This window comes from Neophocaena asiaeorientalis, unplaced genomic scaffold (assembly GCF_003031525.2).
Source record: "Neophocaena asiaeorientalis asiaeorientalis breed wild unplaced genomic scaffold, Neophocaena_asiaeorientalis_V1.1 scaffold114, whole genome shotgun sequence".
In the NCBI taxonomy this organism is placed as follows: Eukaryota; Metazoa; Chordata; class Mammalia; order Artiodactyla; family Phocoenidae; genus Neophocaena; species Neophocaena asiaeorientalis.
The window spans coordinates 10423425-10445541 of record NW_020173116.1 but is presented as its reverse complement, the minus strand read 5'-3'; the positions used below and the strand labels follow the sequence as shown (position 1 = coordinate 10445541).

Below are 22117 nucleotides of genomic sequence, written 5' to 3'. Positions count from 1 at the left end.
CTGCCCGGGCTGGCAGCGGCTGCTGCACAAGCCGGTGACGCTGCCGTGCGGGCTCACGGTGTGCAGGCGCTGCGCTGAGCCGGGGCCGGGCCGGCCGCCGGTGCGCCGCGTCAACGTGGTGCTGAGCGGCCTGCTGGAGAAGTGCTTCCCGGCCGAGTGCCGGGCGCGCAAGCTGGCGGGCCAGGTGCAGAGCCTGCAACGCCAACAGCAGCCCGAGGCCGCTCTGCTCAAGTGCCACCAGGCCCTGGACCTCGGTAAGCGGGGGCTGGGCCACCTACACGCTCGGCTGTTGAGGGGCAGGGCCGGGACGGGAAAGCTAGGTTCGGCCGGCGGGGCTCTTGCGCTGTCTGGAGGCGGTGAGCGAAGAGTAGGGGCCAGTTGCACCTGCGGGCTGTCTTTTCCAGGACCTCCGTGGCCTTCCTGAGCCGCCCTGTGAGGCCAGCACTGCTTTTCACCCTATCTCAGCCGTATAGGAGTGGGGGGAGGGCCAAGGGTTTTAATTCGTCTTGCAGGGAAATGCAAATAGCTAACACCCTCGTGTGTTACAAGAAGGTAACACTCCCGGGCTATCACAAGAAGATAGCCTTGTGATGGGGCAGCGTTTGCTTTGGAGATTCAGCTGGTGCATCCAGGAAGGATGCTGTTACACTCCACTGTTTGGCCCTGACCTCCCTTCTCTCTCAAAGGCCGTTAGATGTCGTATTGGTGTGATTAGCTTTTTAGATGGTTATATACTAACTAGCAGTCTGGTTTATTTTATTTTATCTTTTAAACCGGAGTCTGTGACCAGCACCAGCCGCTTCCCGCCCAGCCACCACCTGTTAAGAATATATAATTTAAAGGAAGCCCAAACTTCGGTCCTGGTCATTGCGTTTGACTCTGAATGAGTATGCTCTATTGACAGTTGTTTGGGGTGGAGAGTGTGTGGATGGAGGGTGATTTGTTTTCTGAATTCGCTGGTTTTGAAACAGGGTTGTGTGTGCATGACTTAAATCTGTAGTCAAGAAGACTTGGTTTAATGTTTTGTTACTAAGAGTCTTATTGTGTGCTCTAGTCATTATGCATTTTATTGTAAACTAGGGTTAAGGTTTTCTCTTTTAGAAGGCACACCTGTATCCAAATTGGGAGATTCTCTGCTGGAATCGGGCAGTTAAATTGCTTTATGTAACAAATAATTGGTACCATATTTGAAACCAACATATCCGTACTTTAACAGGCTGTGTATTTTTTAGTTTTCAGTTATTTATGTATCAGTATATATGGTGTAGAGCCACACTATTCAGTAGAAATACTGTGTAAGCCACATATGTTACTTTACGTTTTCTGTTAACCCATTTAAAAAAGGTGAAAAGTAGCAGGTGAAATTCATTTAAAAAATATTTTTAACCCTATACCTTCAAAATGTTATTTCAACATATCTTTAATGTAAAAAAATCCAGCTTTTACTTTCTCAGTAAATCTTCGAAATTCATTGTGTATTTTACATTTGCTACCCACCCCAATTTGGATACTAAATTTTCATCAGAAGTACTTCCTCTTGTTTAGATTTCTTAAAATTTAGAGTTGAAAAAGCGATTCTCATGTTGGTGTCATTCCAAATTAACTTAAAAGTTATCCTCTGACTGAAGAGTATCCATTTTTAAAAATTCTACTAGTTAAAATAACTCAGTTCCTTTGTTGCACTAGACCTCTCTCTTGTTTTCACTAGCCACATGTGTCCAACGGCTACTGTTGTAAACAGCACAAGTACAGAACCTTAAGAAACAATTGCTGGAAATGTAACAGATCACAATACCAACTCTTGGAGAAGATTTAGAAAAGGAGGACTATTGTATGCGGCTGATGGGTCTGCATAGTTATACCCCTGGTACATTGTTTGGCAGTATCTGAAAATGTTAATTATGACCTTTGGCCAAGCAGCTTCAATGAGGTACAAGCATATGTGCACTGATAAAATGTATACAGGGGTGTACAAGAGCGTATATACATCATTAGAGAGAGCCCTAAAGTGGAACTCAAATGTCCAAAAGGAACAGAATGAATAAGTAAATATATTGTGATGTCTTTGTGGAATACTACATAGAAAGAAAATAAGCCAACTTCAGTTACATACTACAGTGTGGATGAATCACATAATGTTAATTGAAAACCAGACTGAAAAGCATTTTTAATACATGATTATATTTATCTGTAAGTCCAAACAGGCAAAATTACTATGGCATGTTAGAAGCAAGTAAGGGCAGTGATTACCTTGGGGAAGAAAAAGGGGAATGTTATTGTGAGTAAGTATGGGAGGGACTTGAGTGGTAGTGGTAATGTTCTGCTCCTTGACCTAGAAGATGGATGCACAGGTGTGTTCACTTTGTGACAATTCATTGTATTTTCCATTTATGTATTAGACCTCAATTTAAAAGTTTTAAAAACATGGATTATTGCAGTCAGTTCATCATGAGAACTTTATTCAGTATCCATTTTCCACTCAAAGATTGGAAAAGAAAGCCAAGTTTCCCTAGTTTAAAAATTTATAGAAAAAAGTTAACTTAGTAATGAATTAGCTCCCAAGAGAGGTTTCGTTATAGTAAAAAGTTTACAAATATTTGGATTTGGAAATGGCTGTGTTTAGACCCAGGCTGACCCTTAGTTATTTTGTGACCGTAGCCAAGGGTGGTAATCATCAATGCTGTTCCCCGAATGTTTGTATCTTTATAGCCTCTCCAAACAAGTACGATTGCATTCCTCGCCTGCTTGTGGTTGGGTAGAGCCATGTGACTAATTTTGGCCAATAAGTTGCAAGTGGAATTCAAAATAACTGTATGTTAAAACAGAAATAAGCATGTGAAAAGATAACTCAATAGATAACTGTCTATTAAAAAGAACCAAATGGGTATTCTAGCCCTGGAAAATACGGTATCTGAAGTTGAGAATTAGACGGATTCGAAAACAGGCTGGACACATCCGAAATCAGGATGGGAACACTCAGGAACAAGCCAGTAGACAATATCCAAGCTGAATCACAGAGAAAAAAAAACAGAGCATAAGAGAAATGGGGGACACAGAGAAAAGTTCTAAAATCTGTGGAATACGAGCCCCCGAAGAGGAGAGAGGGGGAAGGGGCAAGTGAAATATTTGAAGGAAAAATGGCTGAGAGTTTTCTAGACCTGATGGGAAACTTTAAGTCACTGAACCAAGAGGCTCAGTAAGCCCAACAGGATAAACACAAGCATTCACTTCACACAACAAACAAAACGTATCTAAGTATCTTACAGTCCAGTTACTGAAAATCAAACATAAAGAGACATTTAAAAGCACTTAGAGAAGGCAGGATATATTTCCTTGAAAGGAGCCAGAATAAGACTGATAGCTGACTTTTCAACAAAATTATTAAAACTAGAAGATAATGGAGTAACATCTTGAAAGTGATGAAAGAGGGGGAAAAAAACCTACCTGGCATTCTTTACCCAGATGAAAAATATCTGTCAGAAATGAAGGCAAAATTAAGATGCTTAAATCCAGGTAAATAATAGGAAGGACTTGTATTGCCATCACAGTTGCGTGAAGTACTGAGCAGAATTCTTCTGGTTAAAGGAAAATGGTGCAGATGGTAGCATGGAACTAAAGGAAGGAATGAAGATCACTAGACAGAGTAAATACATGAATAAATATAAGAGAATATTGATTATTTCAAACTCCCTCTCCTCGGGACTTCCTGTTCTCTGACACATAACAGTATTGAAATTAGGCCAATTAAGAACCCTAAAATAGGGGCTTCCCTGGTGGCGCAGTGGTTTAGAGTCCGCCTGCTGATGCAGTGGGGCACGGGTTCGTGCCCCGGTCCGGGGGGATCCCACATGCCGCGGAGCGGCTGGGCCCGTGAGCCATGGCCGCTGAGCCTGCGCGTCTGGAGCCTGTGCTCCGCAACGGGAGAGGCCACAGCAGTGAGAGGCCCGCGTACCGCAAAAAAAAAAAAAAAAAGAACCCTAAAATGGCCTCTAAGTGTTCAAGTGAAAGGAAGAGTCATGCATCTCACTTTAAATCAGAAGCTAGAAATCTTTAAGCTTAATGAGGAAAGCATGTTGAAAGCTGAGACAGGGCAAAATCTTGGCCTCTTGTGCCAAACACCTAGCCAAGCTGTGAATGCAAAGGAAAAGTTCTTGAAGGATATTCAAAGAGCTACTTCAGTGAACACATGAATGATAAAGTGAAACAGCCTTATTGCTGATACGCAGAGCGTTATAGTGGTCTGGATAGAGCACACCAGCCTCAACATTGCCTAAAGCCAAAGCCTAATCCAGAGCAAGGCCCTAACTCTCTTTAATTCTATGAAGACTGAGAGGTAAGGAAGCTGCAGAAGAAAACTCTGAAGCTAGCAGAGTTTGGTTCATGAGGTTTAAGGAAAGAAGCTGTCTCCATAACATAAAAGTGCAAGGTGAAGTGTTGATGTAGAAGCTGCAGCAAGTTATCCAGAAGGTCTAGCCAAGATCGTTAATGAAGATGGCTACACCAAACAACAGATTTTCAGTGTAGACGAAGTACCCTCCTATTAGAAGGAGGTGCCATTTAGGACTTTCATAGCTAGAGAGGAGAAGTCAATGCCTGTCTTCAAAGCTTTAAAGGACTGGCTGCCTCTCTTGTTAAGGGCTAATGCAGATGGTGATTTTAAGTTGAATCCAGTGCTCCTTTACCATTCTGAAAATCCTAGGGCCCTTAAGAATTATGCTACATTTACTCTGCCTGTGGTCTATAAGTGAAACAACAAACTCTAGATGACAACACATCTGTTTACAACATGGTTTACTGAATATCTTAAGCCCACTGTGGGTACCTGCTGCTCAGAAAAAAGATTCAAACTATTACTGCTCATTGACAATGCACCTGGTCACCCAAGAGCTCTGATGGAGATGTACAAAGAGATTAATGTTGTTTTCATGCCAGCTAACACAATACCCATTCTGCAGCCCAAGGATCAAGGAGTAATTTCAACTTTCAAGTCTTACTATTGAAGAAATACATTTCGTAAGGCTATAGCTGCCAGATAAAGTGACTCCTCAGGTGGATCTGGGCAAAGGAAATTGAAAATCTTCTGGAAAGGACGCACGATTCTAGGTGCTGTTAAGAACATTCGTGATTCATGAGAAGAGGTACAAATGTCAACATTCACAGGAGTTTGGAAGAAGTTGACTCCAACCCTCATGGATGACTTTGAGGGGTTCAAGACTTCATGGAGGAAGTCACTGCAGATGTGGTGGAGACAGCAAGAGAACTAGAATTAGAAGTGGAACCAGAAGATGTGACTGAATTCCTGGCATCTCAGGATAAAACTAGTAGGTGAGTTGCTTCTTAAGGATGAGCAAAGAAGGTGATTTCTTGGGCTTCCCTGGTGGCGCAGTGGTTGGGAGTCCGCCTGCCGATGCAGGGGACACGGGTTCGTGCCCTGGTCTGGGAAGATCCCACGTGCTGTGGAGCGGCTGGGCCTGTGAGCCATGGCCGCTGAGCCTGCACGTCCGGAGCCTGTGCTCCGTAGCGGGAGAGGCCACAACAGTGAGAGAGGCCCACGTACTGCCAAAAAAAAAAAAAAAAGTGATTTCTTGATATGGAATCTACTGGTGAAGATGCTGTGAAGATTGTTGAAACGATAACAGAGGACTTAGACTATTATGTAAACTTAGTTTATGAAGCAGCAGCAGGGTTTGAGAAGATTGATGCCAGTTTTGAAAGACATTCTGCTGTGGGTAAAATGCTGTCAAACAGCACTGCCTGCTACTGAGAAATTGCTTATGAAAGGAGGAGTCAGTCATTGTGGCATGCTTCACTGTTTTATTTTAAGAAATTGCCACAGACACCTCAACTTGCAGCAGCCACCACCCTCATCAGCCAGCAGCCATCAGCATCAAGGCAAGACCCTCCACCAGCAAAAAGATGATGGCTTGCTTGAGGCTCAGTTGATGGTTAGCATGTTTTTTAACAGTAAAGTTTTTTTTGTTTTTTTGCAGGACGCGGGCCTCTCACTGTTGTGGCCTCTCCCGTTGCGGAGCACAGGCTCAGGACGCACAGGCTCAGCAGCCATGGCTCACGGGCGCAGCCGCTCCACGGCACGTGGGATCTTCCCGGACCGGGGCACGAACCCGCGTCCCCTGCATCGGCAGGCGGACTCTCAACCACTGCGCCACCAGGGAAGCCCAACAGTAAAATACTTTAAAATTAAGGTATACACATTGTTTTTTTTAGATATACTGCTATTGCACACTTGATAGACTATCATACAGTGTAAACAAAACTTTTATGTGCTCTGGAAACCAAAAAAATGTGTGACTTGCTTTATTGTGATGGTCTGGAACTGAACCCACAATCTTGCTCATGTATGCCTGTATGTAAAACTATGGGATGTCATTGCAACAATGCTTAGAGGGAAATTTATTGCTTTAAATGTCTCTACTACAAAAGGAAAGTTGAAAATCAGTGATCTCCAGACTTCTATTTCAAGATACTAGAGGAAGAAAAGCAAATTGAATCCCAAGGAAGTAGAAAGGAGGAAAGAAAGGTGAGCGCAAACGTCAGTTGTAAGAAAGGAAAAATACTGTCCGATATTTCTTATGAGCATTGGTACAAAAATCCTAAACAAAATATTAGCAAATTGAATCTAGTAATAAACTTAAAGAACAATACATCATGATCAAGTAGAATGTTACTTTGTTTGTTCATTGTAAATCAACCACATGTACAGAATAAAGGAGAAAAATCGTATGTCTGTTAAAATCTCTCAGGAAACTAGGAATAAAAGGGAACATTCTTAATATGTTAAAGAATATCTATAGAAACCATCCTAATTAAATATTGAATGTTTCCCCATTCACTAGGTGACAGGGTTGTTCACTGTGTCATCACTGCCACTCAACATTATACTAAAGATTCTAGTGGGTGTGATGAGGAGAAAATAAAAGAGCATCAAAACTGGAAAAATAAAACAGTTACTATTTGTAGATCATGTGTGGGAGTACCTAGAGACTCCAGAATAGTATTTGGACTATTATAAATTATAAGTGAATTATCAAGAGTGTTGAATATTGGGTCAATATAGAAAGACCAATGATAATTATAAATACTTAGTAAAGAACAAATAGAAAACAATTTGAAAACAACCCATCGAACAAAAAATTTCTTGGAATAAATCCTGAAATATCTGAAGGATGTTCACAACCTCTACACTGAAAATACAAAACATTTCTGGGGGAAATTAAAGTGGACTTAAATAAATGGAAAGATTTTATTTTCATGACTTGCAAGTCTGGGTATCAATAAGATATCTGTACTCTACAGATTGAACTGTAGACTCAGTGCAATTTCAAAGTCTCAGCCAATGGTTTTGGTGGAAGTTGGTGAATGACCAAGGCAGTATTGAAGAAAAATAACAGAGCTGGAGAGTTTATAAAGTATCAAGACGTACCATAATGTTGCAGTGATTAAGAGCTGTATTGGCCCAAGGGGAGACACACAGAAACTTACACTTGATTTACTACAAAGACGCCAGTGGAATTCACTGGGGAAAGAAGCATTTTAAATAGTCTGAGCCAGTTGCTTATTCATATGGAAAAAAATGAACCTGGACACTTACCTCAAACATTGAAATTACAATTAGATTTCTGAAAGAAATCATAGGAGAATATGAACTTGGGACAGGCAATGTTTTCTTGAATAAGACACTAAAAGGATGATAAAAGAAAAAATAACTTTGATTTGATTAAAATGAAGAACTTTTTGTTCCTTAGAGACCCCCTAAAAGAGTGAAAAGGTGGTGTGTATATGTAATATGTGTCTTACTGAGAATGCAAGTCCAGAATATTGATAGAATGCCTATGGTTCAAAAACAAAGTCTGTCCAAAAAATAGGCAAAGACTTCAACAGATGCTTTATAAAAGTAGATCTCAAAAGGGCAATAAACATATGAAAGGGTGCCCAACATAATTGGTGATCAAATGCAAATTGAAACTAAAATAAGATCTTACTACATACCCACCAGAATGGTTAAAATGAAAGTTTAACCATTTACATGGTTAAACATTTACATAGTTTGGGCAAGTATTTGAAGGAATTGGAACTCTTATGTTGCTGGTGGAAATGTCACTTGGTAGAAGTTAAATGTTTGGGAGTACCTACTAAAGCTAAGCATATATACAACCTCTGACACAGTGTTTCCACTTCTGAGTATATACCGAATAGAAATGAATGTCATGTCCACCAGGAGACACATGCAAGAACGTGTCAGCTTTATTTATATGTGCCAGAAACATTTGAGAAACAGCCCTCCAGTAGAGTAAGTAAATCAATTCAGAGTATTTTGTGTAAAATGCACAAAATAATATTACACAAAAGTTTATTTTTTAAAAAGACCACTGAGACCTACAATAATATGGATGAATCTCACAGAATGATACTGAGTGAAAGATACAAGGGTCCATTCCATTTATATAACTCCATGTATAAGAAGTTCAAAAATAGGCTAAAGTAATCTGTAGTGATAGATGTCAGACTGGTGGTGACCCTTTGGAGAGGTGTCCTAACTGGGAAAGTGCCCAAGGGAACCTTCGTAGATCCTGGAAATGACCATGGTGGTGATTACATGGGTGTAACGTATGTAAAGTTCAAGATGTACACTCAAGATTTATGGACTTGACTTTCTAAGTCCTACATTAGTTTGAACAAATAACCTATGAGGAGATTGCTATTCATTCCTTCTATTCATTGGGAACACTACCCAGTTGTCATTGCTTTGTGTCACTTCATTCAGCCCTTTTAAAGTAGCACTTGTATAGGTCTCTACTTCCCTCCACTGCCTACTCACTGGACAGACAGTCCAGCAGTAACCCCAGCTCCCAGCACCACAGTGGCCCTGGGTGGCAATTGGAGGAGAACAGCCTTTGATCAGCCCTAAACACAAGCTACAATCTCTCTTCTCTTCTCACAAAGCCTGTTCTCAGGCTGTCCTCTTCTGAATCTTTTGCCTGTACAGGGGTTAATCGGTAAACTCTCTGAAATTTTGTGTTAGTTTTTTTAGAGGAAACATTTTTCTTCCATTTACCTTCTCTACACAAAACATTTTAAATTGTTTTTCTTCTTCCATTCATTTTTGAGCAATTCCTCAATAAATTCTCAGTATTATTAAGCTTAAGGCTGGATGCTTAGAAAATGTGTTGAGATCTATTTTAAATGTTTTAATAGGTTAAATTATGAAGTGCTGGCTTCATAAATGGGTTGTCAAATGCTAGAAGCCAGCAAAGAAAATAGTTTGATTCATTCAGCGTCTAGATGGGAAGTGAATTTTATTGCCCTCGGACTTCTGTAAAAGCAGCCTTTAGAATCTGAGGAGTGGAAGCTTAAACGCATTAGAAAAAGATTAAAAATAAATGTAAATGAAATGTGTGTTTCACTCGGGAAACTCAACATCAATTGAGCTAACACAAAGTATAAGCAACAAAATAGTGGAAAAACAGAAAAATTAGTGAAACAGGAAAAATTGAGCCGGTTAACAAGTGAGAAGCTGGTTTATTATAAAACTGGTAAAACAGACACGTTTGGCAAGTGCGATGAAGACAAATGCAAAGCACAAGTAGCATCAGAAATGAAGGAAAGTATAACTGCAGATATAAATACAACAGATCTTAAAATCAATACGAAAAGAACAATTTTAAGGGAACTGTAAATTACCAGAATTGATCCAGGAAGAAGTAAAATACTGGTATGGACCAAAAACCATCAAAGAAATTGAACTCAGGGATTTTCTCCTGAACAGAGGCACTACTGTCAAGCAAGATCTAACAAACTTTCAAGGAAGATTAACTCCCATCTTATTTTATCGATAGCTCATAAAACATTTTGGAAAGATTTCCATCTCATTTTGGAGGGTTAGAATAATCTTGTTACTGTTAGCAGGTAAAGCTTGCGCGGGAAAAGAATTTCTAGGCTGGTCTGACATGTACATAGATGCGCAAACCTTAATTAAACTTCTTAGTAATATTTTGAATCCAGCAGTGTAATAAGAGTTAAGGTCGGGAAGGAAGGCTTATCCAAGGAATGTAAGGATGATTCAACGTTAGACAAATCTTTCAACGTGGTTCACTGTAGTAACAGGGAGGAGACAGACTGCGTGTAGTAGATGCTGAAAGAGCATTCTATGACATTTAATGCCCGCTTGTTCGAATGCCTTCGTAGGTGTGTTTCCCAAGCTCAAACTGTACTTCCAGCAGCGGTTTTGTTTTGTTTTTTGTTTGTTTTAGATTTCCTAAAGTCTCCAAAGAAGATTTCTGTATTTCAGAATGCATTCAACCATGCAATTGAGGGGCTTTCATCTAATATTCAGTTGAAAATGATTAATCTGCGATTATATTTAGTGTATATTGACATACTAAAGGGGCAGATATCATGAGAAGAATCTAATAGAGGGCTTCCCTGGTGGCGCAGTGGTTGAGAGTCTGCCTGCCGCTGCAGGGGACACGGGTTCGTGCCCCGGTCCGGGAAGATCCCACATGCCGCGGAGCGGCTGGGCCTGTGAGCCATGGCCGCTGAGCCTGCGCGTCCGGAGCCTGTGCTCCGCAACGGGAGAGGCCACAACGGTGAGAGGCCTGCGTACCGCGAAAAAAAACCCAAAAAGAATCTAATAGAATTCTATAAACACTTTCCAGGCAGTGAAATGCTCCATTTAAAATTATATGCGTGTGGACTCACATCAGTATTCCATAGTACCTGTGTGCCTTTTCAAAGGTGAATATGTAAAATCTCATTACAGATCAATAGGTGAACATTTTCAATCAATTTTGATGACAGGGAACACTAACTTTGAACCTGAATTGAGGAAAATGTTGTCTTCTCTAAGAGAATTCCATTTTCCTAATTGGTAGACCTATACTACAAAAAAAGAGCTAAATTACTCTATTTTGCAGTTCGTCAATAAAAAAGGTGTAAATATTTGTTTCCTCTCTTGTTATTCAAATACCTGCATAATACCCTCAAGTTGACCTCTTTCCCTGCAAAGCCTAAAATATTTAATGTCTGGCCTTTTACAGAAAAAGTTGTTAATCTCTGCTCCAGCCTGTCAGTGTCTTTTTAAAAAATTCAGCTTTTCTTGTTTGGCTCCTCCATTCCTGCTGTTACTTTTCCCTCTTCCCACTTTTTTCCTTGTCATACCTTCTCTATATGATACATTTGTAGCAGTAACATAATTAATACCTGCCCCCCATGCCTTGCCTGCACCTTTGACCAGTTAACTCTGTAAACAAAGAGGAGATGTGGTAGCCTTTGGAAAGTACCAAGCGGTTACTTTGAGAAAAAGGTCAAGATCAAGGATTTGGAGCAGGTCAAACATTCGTCTTAAGTGGAGAGATGAGAACACATTTCAGGTGCCCAGAATTTTATTGATGAACTAAAATGCATACTTCAGCCCTATTTCAAAGACTACAGTGAGTATGGGTAGAGTGAACCCTGTCCAGCGGCCTAGAAACATGGCCATGATGGTTCTGCTTTCTTGAGCTCCGGCTTTGTCACGTTTCCATGGTACCCTGCTAATCAGCAACTTCATACACTGTCATCACTTCACAGTGAGAGCACTGTTAGCGTCTCTGTAAGCTGTTCTTAGGTCCTTGGTAGCCTATGAGTACTGTAATTCTCAAGATCTCTTCCGTTTGAAGAATCCTGGGAAAAGGAGGATTTGTTTTCCCTTCTTTTCCCACTTACCTGAACATATTATGGGTACGAATCTGCACCTGCTCAGTTGCATAGAAAAACAAATTATGTTTTACTTTTCGGTTTTTAAGCGTGAATTTCCTTGTGTACTTTCAAGAAAATGATTCTGAATCTTTTCTTTTTAAATACCTAGTTATAACATTAAGGTGACCCAGCGTCTACTCAGTAGAGATTATGTTGCAGCTAGTGTATGGGTAGCAGTCTGTTTTTCCTGGTGCATTTTGAAACCTTACTCATTGTCTTTCTGATTTCCTGAGAAAAGCTATGTAACATATACTTATCAAACTACAAAACTCTACGTATGATTAGAGGAGGTGTTATTTATTTTACCTTTATGTTTGTTTTCTAATTTAATATTTTTAATGACTTAAAGATCATTTTTTAAAAATGCAGTCAGTTTTATTTATTTCCATTCCTCATGCCTTTCAGCTCCTGGTGACAGTCCGTTATTGCTGCTGCGAGCAGAGTTGTATTTATGCGTGAAGAACTATGAACAGGCTCTGCAGGACGCCAGTGCAGTTTGTCAGAAGGAACCTCTCCTGCCTAAGGTATTTGTTTGTGTAGGTTGGCTTTGGAGATAATAAATGTAAATTTATGGGATTTTTTAAAATTCTATTGAAGTATAGTTGATTTCCAGTGTTGTGGTAATTTCTGCCATGCAGCAAAGTGATTCAGTTACACGTATATACATTCTTTTTCATATTCTTTTCCATTATGGTTCGTCGCAGGATACTGAACATAGTTACCTGTGTATGGGATTTTCTGAAGAATAAGATCATTGTGATTAGTACCTACGGACAGAGTACATTTCCCTCAAATTGTAGATAGTCTAAATGTAGCAATCCACTTCATAATAAACCAATTCAGTTTAAAAGACCGAGTTTCCAACTGGATCTGGATAGGAAACACGAATTCAGATTACTATTAGTAGATGGTTAGCTGAATAATATGCCTTAGGCACTGAACAAATATATAAACAAACTAATAGAATTTTATGAGTTGGTGAATAAAGAGGAAATGTTTAAAATGACAGTTTAAGTAGGAAGATACTATATTATTATTATAATCATAATAATAGTGATTAGCAGTTGGGCCCTAATATGCATGGTGCATATAAATGGTGTTAGTAAAAGGGTGCACGTTTTGTATGTATTTATTTTGTAATAATTTTAATCTCTGTGTCTTGGTTGGAAAGGTCTGATATTACTTCCTCTAGTGACACGAAATAAGGTTTGCTAACCTAATAACAGTAGCTTAAGTTGTCCTTGAGATCTTTAAGGAGCCAAAGAATAAAAGTTGTAACTTTTTTCATGAACTTTTGAATTTTAAACCCCTTAAGAGATTTTAAAGTTTTAAAGAACTTGTGATGAGATTAATGCCTATAGCATTATCTATTATCTAATAAAAATATTTTTTTCTCCTGCTGTATTGCTTTTTAATCATCTTTGTTTTAGAAACACTGAAGAAACATTAACCCAGCTTAATAGACAGGGATGTAGCTTGCTCTTCCTGTCTTCCTTCCATCCATTCATCCAACCAGTCATCCTTTAAAACAAAATGTTTTCATATTAGATTGAATATTAAGATGGGTGTGGGGATGAGTCCAAGAATGGGAAGCCAACGTTTGTTGGACCAAGCCCGGAAATTCATTTTGCTGCTTGTTTGCTTCACTAAATACATTCCCTACTCGTATTTCTGATACTTTTTCTCTGATCCCTTGATCTTTTATTCTTCTGAGGTAATTTCCATCAGTAGTGATTGAGCCTTAAGGACTGTGAATTACAAGTCTAGTATTTCTGATTGACAGTAGACCTATGTTGCCCTTTGAAGCTAGATTCTTCTCCACGGTATTGATCTTTGTGCTAACAACCTGGCAGTGTGTCTCTGACAAAAGACAGACTTAATTACTACAAAGTTACATGTCAGGGAGGCAGCAAATGTATCTCTAGCCTTTGGGATTTTGGTTTTATTTTCAGGGTTTATTGTAAATCTGTGAATCTCAGTTCTTGATATATGTCTAGTGAAGAACAGCTCCAGCAGAGGTGCAACCTTGATAATCACTTTAAGATAGTAGAGGACAAAAGTTTATTTCCGGGTTACCATTGCAACTAAAGGAAGTGCCATTGGAAGGTGAATTCAGAGGACTGAAGGGAGGGTAAGTTGGCCAACTGTGGTTAAGATGAGATGGAAGCTTCAGTTGGGGCTGGTGCAGCAGGTGTTTTACCCAAGCAAAGCCATCCTTTCAAGCAAGCAGCCATGGCTGATACTGAGTCCAAGCTTTTGGTGCAAATAGAGATGGGCCAGTACTAGCAAATCATTTGTCCATATTCAGAAATATAACCCAGCAAATGGTAAGTTGATGCAGCTGAATCCAGGAAAGTTAACTGCCTCCTAAAACAAAACCCGGTAATCATCAGACGAATACAACAAAATGCAGAGTTGATACAACATGTTATGTAAAATATCCAGTGTTAACCAAAAATACTAGACATGCAAAGAAAGAGGAATTGTTGACCTTTACTCAGGATAGAAGATAGTCAATAAAAATTGTCTTCCTGTGGGCCCAGAAGTTGCATTTAGCAGAGAAAGACTTCAAAGCAGCTATTATAAGTAAGTTGAGAGAATTAAATGAAATTATGTCCAAAGAATTAAAGGAAAGTGTGGTGTCTTGGAATTAATAGACAGCTCCAAGGGAGAAATTGAAACTATAAAAAACAGAAATACTAGAGCTGAAAAATACAAATGCTGAAATAAAAGATTGCTATATAAGCTCAATAGCACATTACACACGGCACAATAATCTGTGAAACTGAGGACAGAGTGATAGAAATTACACAATCCAAAGAACAGAAACAAAAAAGTTTAAAGAAAAATGAATCTTAGAAACATATGGTACAATATATGTGTAATTGGAATCCCAGAAGGAGAAGCTAGAAATTGGCAGAAAAATTTTTGAAGAAATAAGGGCTGAAAGCTTTCCAAATTTAATAGAAAATATTAATTTCAGATCTAAGAAGCTTAATGACCCCAAAGCAAAATAAATACAAATAAATACACTCCCTGACACATCATAATGACTGCCAGTCAGTAATCCAAAGATAAAAAGAAATTCTTGAATGCACCAAGAGAAAAATGACATGAAGTGAGAAAAACGACATACAGGAAAATAATAAGATTATTAATGACATATCACCAGAAACTGTGGAAGCCAGTTAACATTGGAATAGCATATTCAAAGTGCCCAAAGAAGAAACCTTTCAACCAAAAGTCTATATCCAGTAAAAATATATCTTTAAAATGAAGCTGAAATAAAGACATTTTTAGGAAACACGTCTTTGTTGCCAGCAGATGTGTACTACAAGAAATGCTAAAGGAATTTTTCAAGTCTGAAGGAAAACAGTAAATTGTAAGTCAAATATAAAGGAAGTGATGAAGTGCCCCACAAATAGACCAAAGCAAGAACCAACTAACTACATGGTGTCTGCCTACAGGAATCAATTTTAAATGCAAAGATACAGACTTAAAAGTCTGTAGAAATATACCCTCAGAGGGATTTCACCCCATGGGGAAAGAAGAACAGGAGGACCTCAGCAATCCTTGTCACCACCATGGACCTCTGCAGCCTTTGCTTCCAAGGACGTTTACAGTCTTCACCAATCCTGAACCCAGATGATGGCGCTGCCCAGGGTCCTTCCCCAGGGTCTCCTTCCCAGTGCTGGAGCTCTCACTGTGGTGAGACCTGCGTTCAGGAAGCCAGGTTGCTGCTATGCCCCACTCACGAGGATGAGGGTGCCACAGGGCCTCACCACCTGTGGGAACCAGAGCTGCCTCTGTGCTGTGCCCTTCCCCCGGGGCCTAAGCGTTAGGGTCTATGCATCTGCTCCTCTGCCATCACGGGACCATGAAGCTGCTGCTCTGTGCCCCACCCCCTGGGGCCTCAGTTGGGACTTTGACTTTCTGTCACCGGACTGTGCAGCTGTTGCTCTGTGCTCCGTCCCTTCCTCCTCAATTGGGACACCTCTGTGCCCTGTTATCCCTGGGCTTTGCTGCTGCTGCATCTTGCCCCCTCTTGACCCCCTTAAATACGAATCACTGCAGGGGGACCCAGACCCCGGTTCCATGGGTGATGTACACGCACTTGCACCTCAGATACTGACTCCATCATCGCAGCAAGTGAGCCTGTGTCCCAGGCCACAGGGGCCACGGTAGTTCTGCCTGCCACTGAGCTTGTGACTCCTGCTCTGCTCTGAATGCAAGTGCCTCGGGCCTGGTACCACAGAGGGATCCCCTCAGCTGGAACATCCCCCCACACATAGAAGAGAAGAAGAGGGGAGGACTCCAGCAGCCCTAGCTGCCACTACCATTGCAGATACCCATGGGATGCTGGCTGTCTCAGCTGCTGAGTGTCCCCACGGTCTTTGCCAATGTTGAACTCAGCCGGCAGATCTGCATGGAGATGGTGCCAGTGCACCCCTGCCCAGTTGGTGCCCTCACAGCCAACTTTAGGTGAAGGGGAGTTTAGATGATCCACTGAAGCCAGGTCATGCAGATGGAAAATCAATAAGGAAATAATGGACTTGAACTTGAATAAGGAATAATGGACTACTGGATCAAATGAGTCTAATAGACATATACAGAATATTCCAACAAACAGCAGCAAAATATGTGTTTTTAAGGGCACACAGCATTCTCCATGATAGATCATATGCTAGGTCACAAAGCAAGTCTTAATAATTTTAACATGATTGGAATTTTATCCAGTATCTTTTCCAGACCCAATGGTATGAAACTAGAAATACATAATAGGAGGAAAGCTAGAAAAGTCACAGATACATAGGAATTAAACAACAGGCTTGTGAGCAACCACTGAGTCAAAGAAGAAATCGAAAGGAAAATAGAAAAATACCCAGAGACGAACCAAAGTGGAAGCACAGCATACCAAAATGTATGGGATGCAGCAAAAGCAGTTCTAGCAAGGAGGTTGTAGCAATAAACTTTTACATTAAGAAAAAAGTAAGATCTAAAATAATCTCAGGGACTTCCTTGGTGGCGCGGTGGTTAAGAATCTGCCTGCCAATGCAGGGGACGCGGGTTCGAGCCCTGGTCCAGGAAGATCCCACATGCCACAGAGCAACTAAGCCTGTGCGCCAGGACTGCTAAGCCTGCACTCTAGAGCCTGAGAGCCACAACTACTGAGCCTGCGTGCCACAACTACTGAAACCCTCGTGCCTAGAGCCCATGCTCCTCAACAAGAGAAGCCACCACAATGAAGAGTAGCCCCCGCTCACTCAACTAGAGAAAGCCTGCATGCAGCAACGAAGACCCAACACAGCCAAAAATAAATAAATATAAATAAATAAATAGATACTAATGCTTTAAAAAAATTTAAAAAAAAACAACCTTAAATCTCAGGAACCTAAAGAACAAACTAAGTTAGCAGAAGGAAGTAAAAAAGATTAGAGCAGGAATAAATGAAATTGAGACGAGAAAGACAACATAAAAGATGAACAAAACTAAGATTTGGTTTCTTGAAAAGTTAAAATTGACAAACCCTTAGCTAGACTAGGGAAGAAAGAGATGACTCAAATAAATAAAATTATGAGTGAAAGAGAAGACATTTGATACCACAAAAATACAAAGGTTCAAAGTGACTACTTTGAACATTTATAAACCAACAAATTAGATAATTTAGAAGAAATAGGTAAATTCCTAGAAACATACAGCCTACCAAGTCTTGAATCAAGAAGTAATTAGAAAATCTGGACAGACCAATAGCAATCAAGGGGATTGAACCAGTAATGGAAAAGCTCCCAGAACAGAAAATCCCAGAACCAGGTGGCTTCACGGATGAATTCTATCAATCTAAATTCATATCAGTCTATTCTAGCAATTTAAAGAAGAATTAATGCCAATCCTCACCAAACTCTTCCGAAAATTGAGGAGGATGGAGCACTCCCAACGTCGTTTTATGAGGTTAGCATTACCCCGATACTGAAGCTAGACAAGGCCACTGCAAGAGAAGAAAAGTATAGGCCAATTATCTCTAATGAATGTAGATGCACAAATTCTCGACAAAATACCAGCAAACCAAATTAAAGAGCACACGGAAGGATCACTACAACGGGATCAAGTGGGATTTATCCTTAGGATGCAGGGATGGGTCAACATATGCAGATCAGTCAGTGTGATACCCCACATTCACAGAATGGAGGATAAAAATTATAGGGTCATCTTTTTTTTTTTTTTTTTTTTTTTTTGTGGTATGCGGGCCTCGCACTGTTGTGGCCTCTCCCGTTGCGGAGCACAGGCTCCGGACGTGCAGGCTCAGCGGCCATGGCTCACGGGCCCAGCCGCTCCACGGCATGTGGGATCTTCCCGGACTGGGGCACGAACCCGTGTCCCCTGCATCGGCAGGCGGACTCTCAACCACTGTGCCACCAGGGAAACCCTGGTCATCTTAATAGATGCAGAAAAGGCATCTGACAAAATTCAGCCCCCTTTTATGATATAAACTCTCAACGAATTAAGTATAGAAGGAATGAACCTCAGCATAATAAAGGCTATATATGACAAGCTCACAGCCAAAATCACATTCAGTGGTGAAAAGTTAAAAGCCTTTTCTCAGTGGTCAGGAGCAAGACAAGTATGCCCTCTCTTTTCTGAAATCAATTTGTTTTTATTTTTGGCTGCATTGGGTCTTCGTTGCCGCATTGCATCCATAAAGCAAAAACAAAATGCTGTTGGAAAATACTGACGCATATTGCGTTTTGTTCATTTCTGTTGTGGGACTTTGTGTATTACACTTTGTGTTAGTTATGTCTGTCCTGTCTGTGTGCTCCCACAAGACTGTAAGCTCCTTGAAGACAGGAACATGGTAGTGACCTGTGACTACTGGGTGAGTGAAGGGTGGTAGACAGTCAGTTCTCTCTTAGCATGTCCCTTGGAACTGCTTTGGGCTCACATTCCAGGTATGGACTCCTGTGTTCTGATTGTGTGTTGCACTTGCGGGACATTCAGGTTTGCCCAGTTTCGAAGGCAGTAGAGCTAGAGCCATCCTCTAGCTCTAGAGGGCTTGTGTTTATTCTACTTAATGTGCAAATAAAACAGTTCCAGTGATTTTTTTTTAAATTTCAGGGCTGTTTGTACATGAGTATATCATCACACTGTTTTTTCAAATGTATATCTTTGGATGAATCCAGGGACATCACGTGAAAGCTCTGGCTCTTTCCGGACTGGGAAGAAGTAAGGAAGTGTTGAAGGAGTTTCTCTACTGCCTTGCTTTGAATCCTGAATGTAACTCAGTGAAGAAAGAAGTGCAGAAGGTGTGATTTCCTTTCAATGACTTTCTTCTTGAAGTCTTATTTTCAGCCTTTGTGTCCATGCTGAGTAGCTGCTACATGTAAAATGAACAAGAAATGTAGTTCTGAATCATTCAGGACAGTGTGATTTAAAACAAATAGTGATAATGATGAGTTCATGCATTTGATAATGTAGCATGTTTCATGAGACGGTGTACACATACCTCAATTCTGCTGAAATAATGACACGTATTACTGAGGCAGGGTAGATGTGTGCAGCTGGGGAGGCAAAGTGATTTATCCTAGAGTTTGTAATTCAAGGACTGCAGTTTGTGCAGAAGCCCTGTAAGAGACATCATGATATATGCAAAAGTTATCAGTTTAGCTGCATAGGTTGACTTGAAATTTTCAGCAAAGCTTCACCAACGTGGAGCAGAAACACCTGCTCTTTTATGCAAATCTTTAATCCAGTCCTATTGGAGGTCATCGAGTCACACTTGATATAGGGACCTGCCCTATAAAAAAGCCTGTACGGTAGGTACACAGTCTTAGCATTTCCGATGACAAGGAGTCCTTGCTTTTACATCAACGTTTCCATACTTTAACACTGTTTATTTTCAACTTGTACGGTACACTTACCCTGTAATTTCCACTCTACAGTTGAGTTTTAGTCTCTGGAGCAAGAGAAAAGTTTTTCCTCCTTAATTTAAACCCCCTTAGATATTAGAGAAGAGCTATCATCTTCGCCTTAACTAGTTCTTTGAACCTAACGTCCTCTCCCCATAGAACAGGGTTGTCAAGTTTCCTCCTCTGGCTGCCTTGCTGTATACCCCAAACTTTAGCCCCTACATGCAGTGGCTGCAGGTGGTGAACGTTTATCTTCCCTGTGTTCACTGGGAGTTTATTTTTAGCCTCCCATCACACTGTTGGCTTCTGTTAGAACTGTAATTAGCCAGAAGAGCCAGATGTTTCTTTTTTAATGAGAACTTTCTGGCACTATTTTTTATCCTTTTCTTGTGTAGTTGACTGGTCTTTGTTGATCCTGTTAAGTTGTCACTCATTGGTTTTGATCACTGTTTCCACTTGTCAAAATAATATTGAATCGTGAGCTGGCTGTTTTTAACGATTCCTGCCTGCTTTGTCTCACTGCAACTTTCACAAGAATCGTAAAACATGTGTTACCCCAACTGATCCTTAAAACAGCATCATGAGAAGTTGAGCCCGAGCTCAGCGACATTAAGCAAATTCAGGAAGGTCCGAGGACCAGGATTCAGGTCTTGTGGATTCTTGCCTGTCTGGTGCTTTTGCATGCAGACATGATGTTTCTCCTCCAGCATGTCACGGGTGCTGGGTATCTTCTGTCACAGACGGCGCCAAACAGTGCCAGCCTCCTGATGCCCATGAGATGTGGTACCCTCCCTGGCAGCCTCCTGCAGCTCTGCTGACCCCTCAGGGCCAGTGCTGAGGACACTGCCGTCCCTGCTGGGGTGCTGACCCTCACTGCCGCAGAGGTCGTGGGTTCTGGTGCGCTCATCTGTCACCTGCAGCGCAGTGAGTACATTCTTCGTTGAGGTTTCAGTGAATCTTCTACGCCTCTCTTAAGCCCTCGGATTCAGCTGAGTCCATGAGTTTCTGCAGGGCCATCGAGGGACTGGCCGGCACTTCCCACCACCACCAAAAGCTGGTGAACCAGAACTGTGTCCCTTCACCTTCTCTTCCTTTAAAGTTCTTACTGGTTGACTCTTCCGGTTCTCTTGTAAATGAAGCAGCCCTCTAGAACTGTCTTAATCCTGTGGGTCATCACAGCTCAGGTTCAGTCTGGGACCCCCTGCAACCGATCCACCCCACGTTTCTCTCTTACCCCTGAGACATTTAGGGGAGATTTTTCTGTAGCTGGTGTGTAAGGACCAAACTCAAAGAGACTGTAATGCTTGTATTTTGTAATTGGTACGAGTAAGATGGACAGGAACTGGGGGCTCAAATGCCTAAGATGTTGACTGTGGTTTCAGACACACTTGAATTTTTAAAACATTGGCAGTTGGAATAGGGTAGTTATTCTTGTCAGTGTTTTAGGCCTGTTTGGCTTCAGAGTTTCCTCTGAGTCTTTCAGGTATGCGATGTATTTTTCAAAAGTGTCTTAAAATATATATTTTGCCGTCTTGGCAATGTTACAGGTAATGTGTGAGGTGTTTTTCCCTGCTTCAGAAAACGTGCCTCAGCATTTAACATCTTCCGTCCAAAGCAGACTGTTGAACACAAGGTTAATGTCGCAGTGTCAGAACCACATGAACAGCCAGCCTCCTGTGGAGGGAGGTGGCAGTGCAGGGAGTTCTAAGGTGGGAAGTGCACGCGTTTGTCAATATTATCTTGATTAAGCTTTATGTAACTTTGAACATTTACAAGTTACTCACACGGTTGCATTACGTTAGCTACAAGTACTTCTTAAGACCAGTTCTGGCTTCTCAGCCTGAGAATTGACACTTCTAAAGGAATTTGAGGGAAGTAATGAAAATCACTGAAGACTGAAAGAAACTTTTAGAACATCTCCAAACAACCCACAACATCAGGAGGCTTGATATTATTTTGTCTTGGAGAAACGAGAGCAGAGGGATGGTTTGAATATATGAAGATTGGTGTTCAGTTGATCTGTTTCCGGAAGAAATTATCCTTATATTTTACCATGAAAAGTGTAAAGTTCATCTTAGAAGTTAATAGACGAAACCAATTATGAGGGAAGAGTATATGCTCTCTTTTTTTCCAGAGATTTCTAAGAAAGGCTGCTGCATGATTTTTTTTTCTCTGATGCTGTGATTTCTTTAATATTCAGGATTCTTTTTTCTTACTTAACCAGAATCCATCTGAGAAACAGGATGGATTTAGAAACACCAATTCTTCGGTGTTCTATTTTATACCGGGCCTACACTGTGAGGAGGGTAAGGAAGTGTTAGAAAGTTTTCTTCCAGCGGCGCTGAGCACTGCTTTAAAGAGACAGTTTCCGAATGAGTTGGAGGATGTGCACGATGTGAACGGCCCTGGAAAAATTCCCAAGAAAGGTCAGTAAGGCTACTTTTTTTTTTTTTTTTTTTTTT

The 22117-nt window shown here is 40.9% G+C and overlaps 1 protein-coding gene across 1 annotated transcript in view; it reads left to right on the top strand.

The window, feature by feature from the left end:
• The window catches only part of LONRF2 (LON peptidase N-terminal domain and ring finger 2), a 45366-nt gene that overhangs the window by 9719 nt on the left and 13530 nt on the right, over positions 1–22117 (top strand). The window contains exons 3-7 of the mRNA XM_024743971.1: positions 17–254; positions 12160–12278; positions 18930–19052; positions 21203–21364; positions 21880–22081. Coding sequence (XP_024599739.1) covers positions 17–254; positions 12160–12278; positions 18930–19052; positions 21203–21364; positions 21880–22081 — 844 coding nt within the window. The remainder of the gene's footprint in view (positions 1–16; positions 255–12159; positions 12279–18929; positions 19053–21202; positions 21365–21879; positions 22082–22117) is intronic.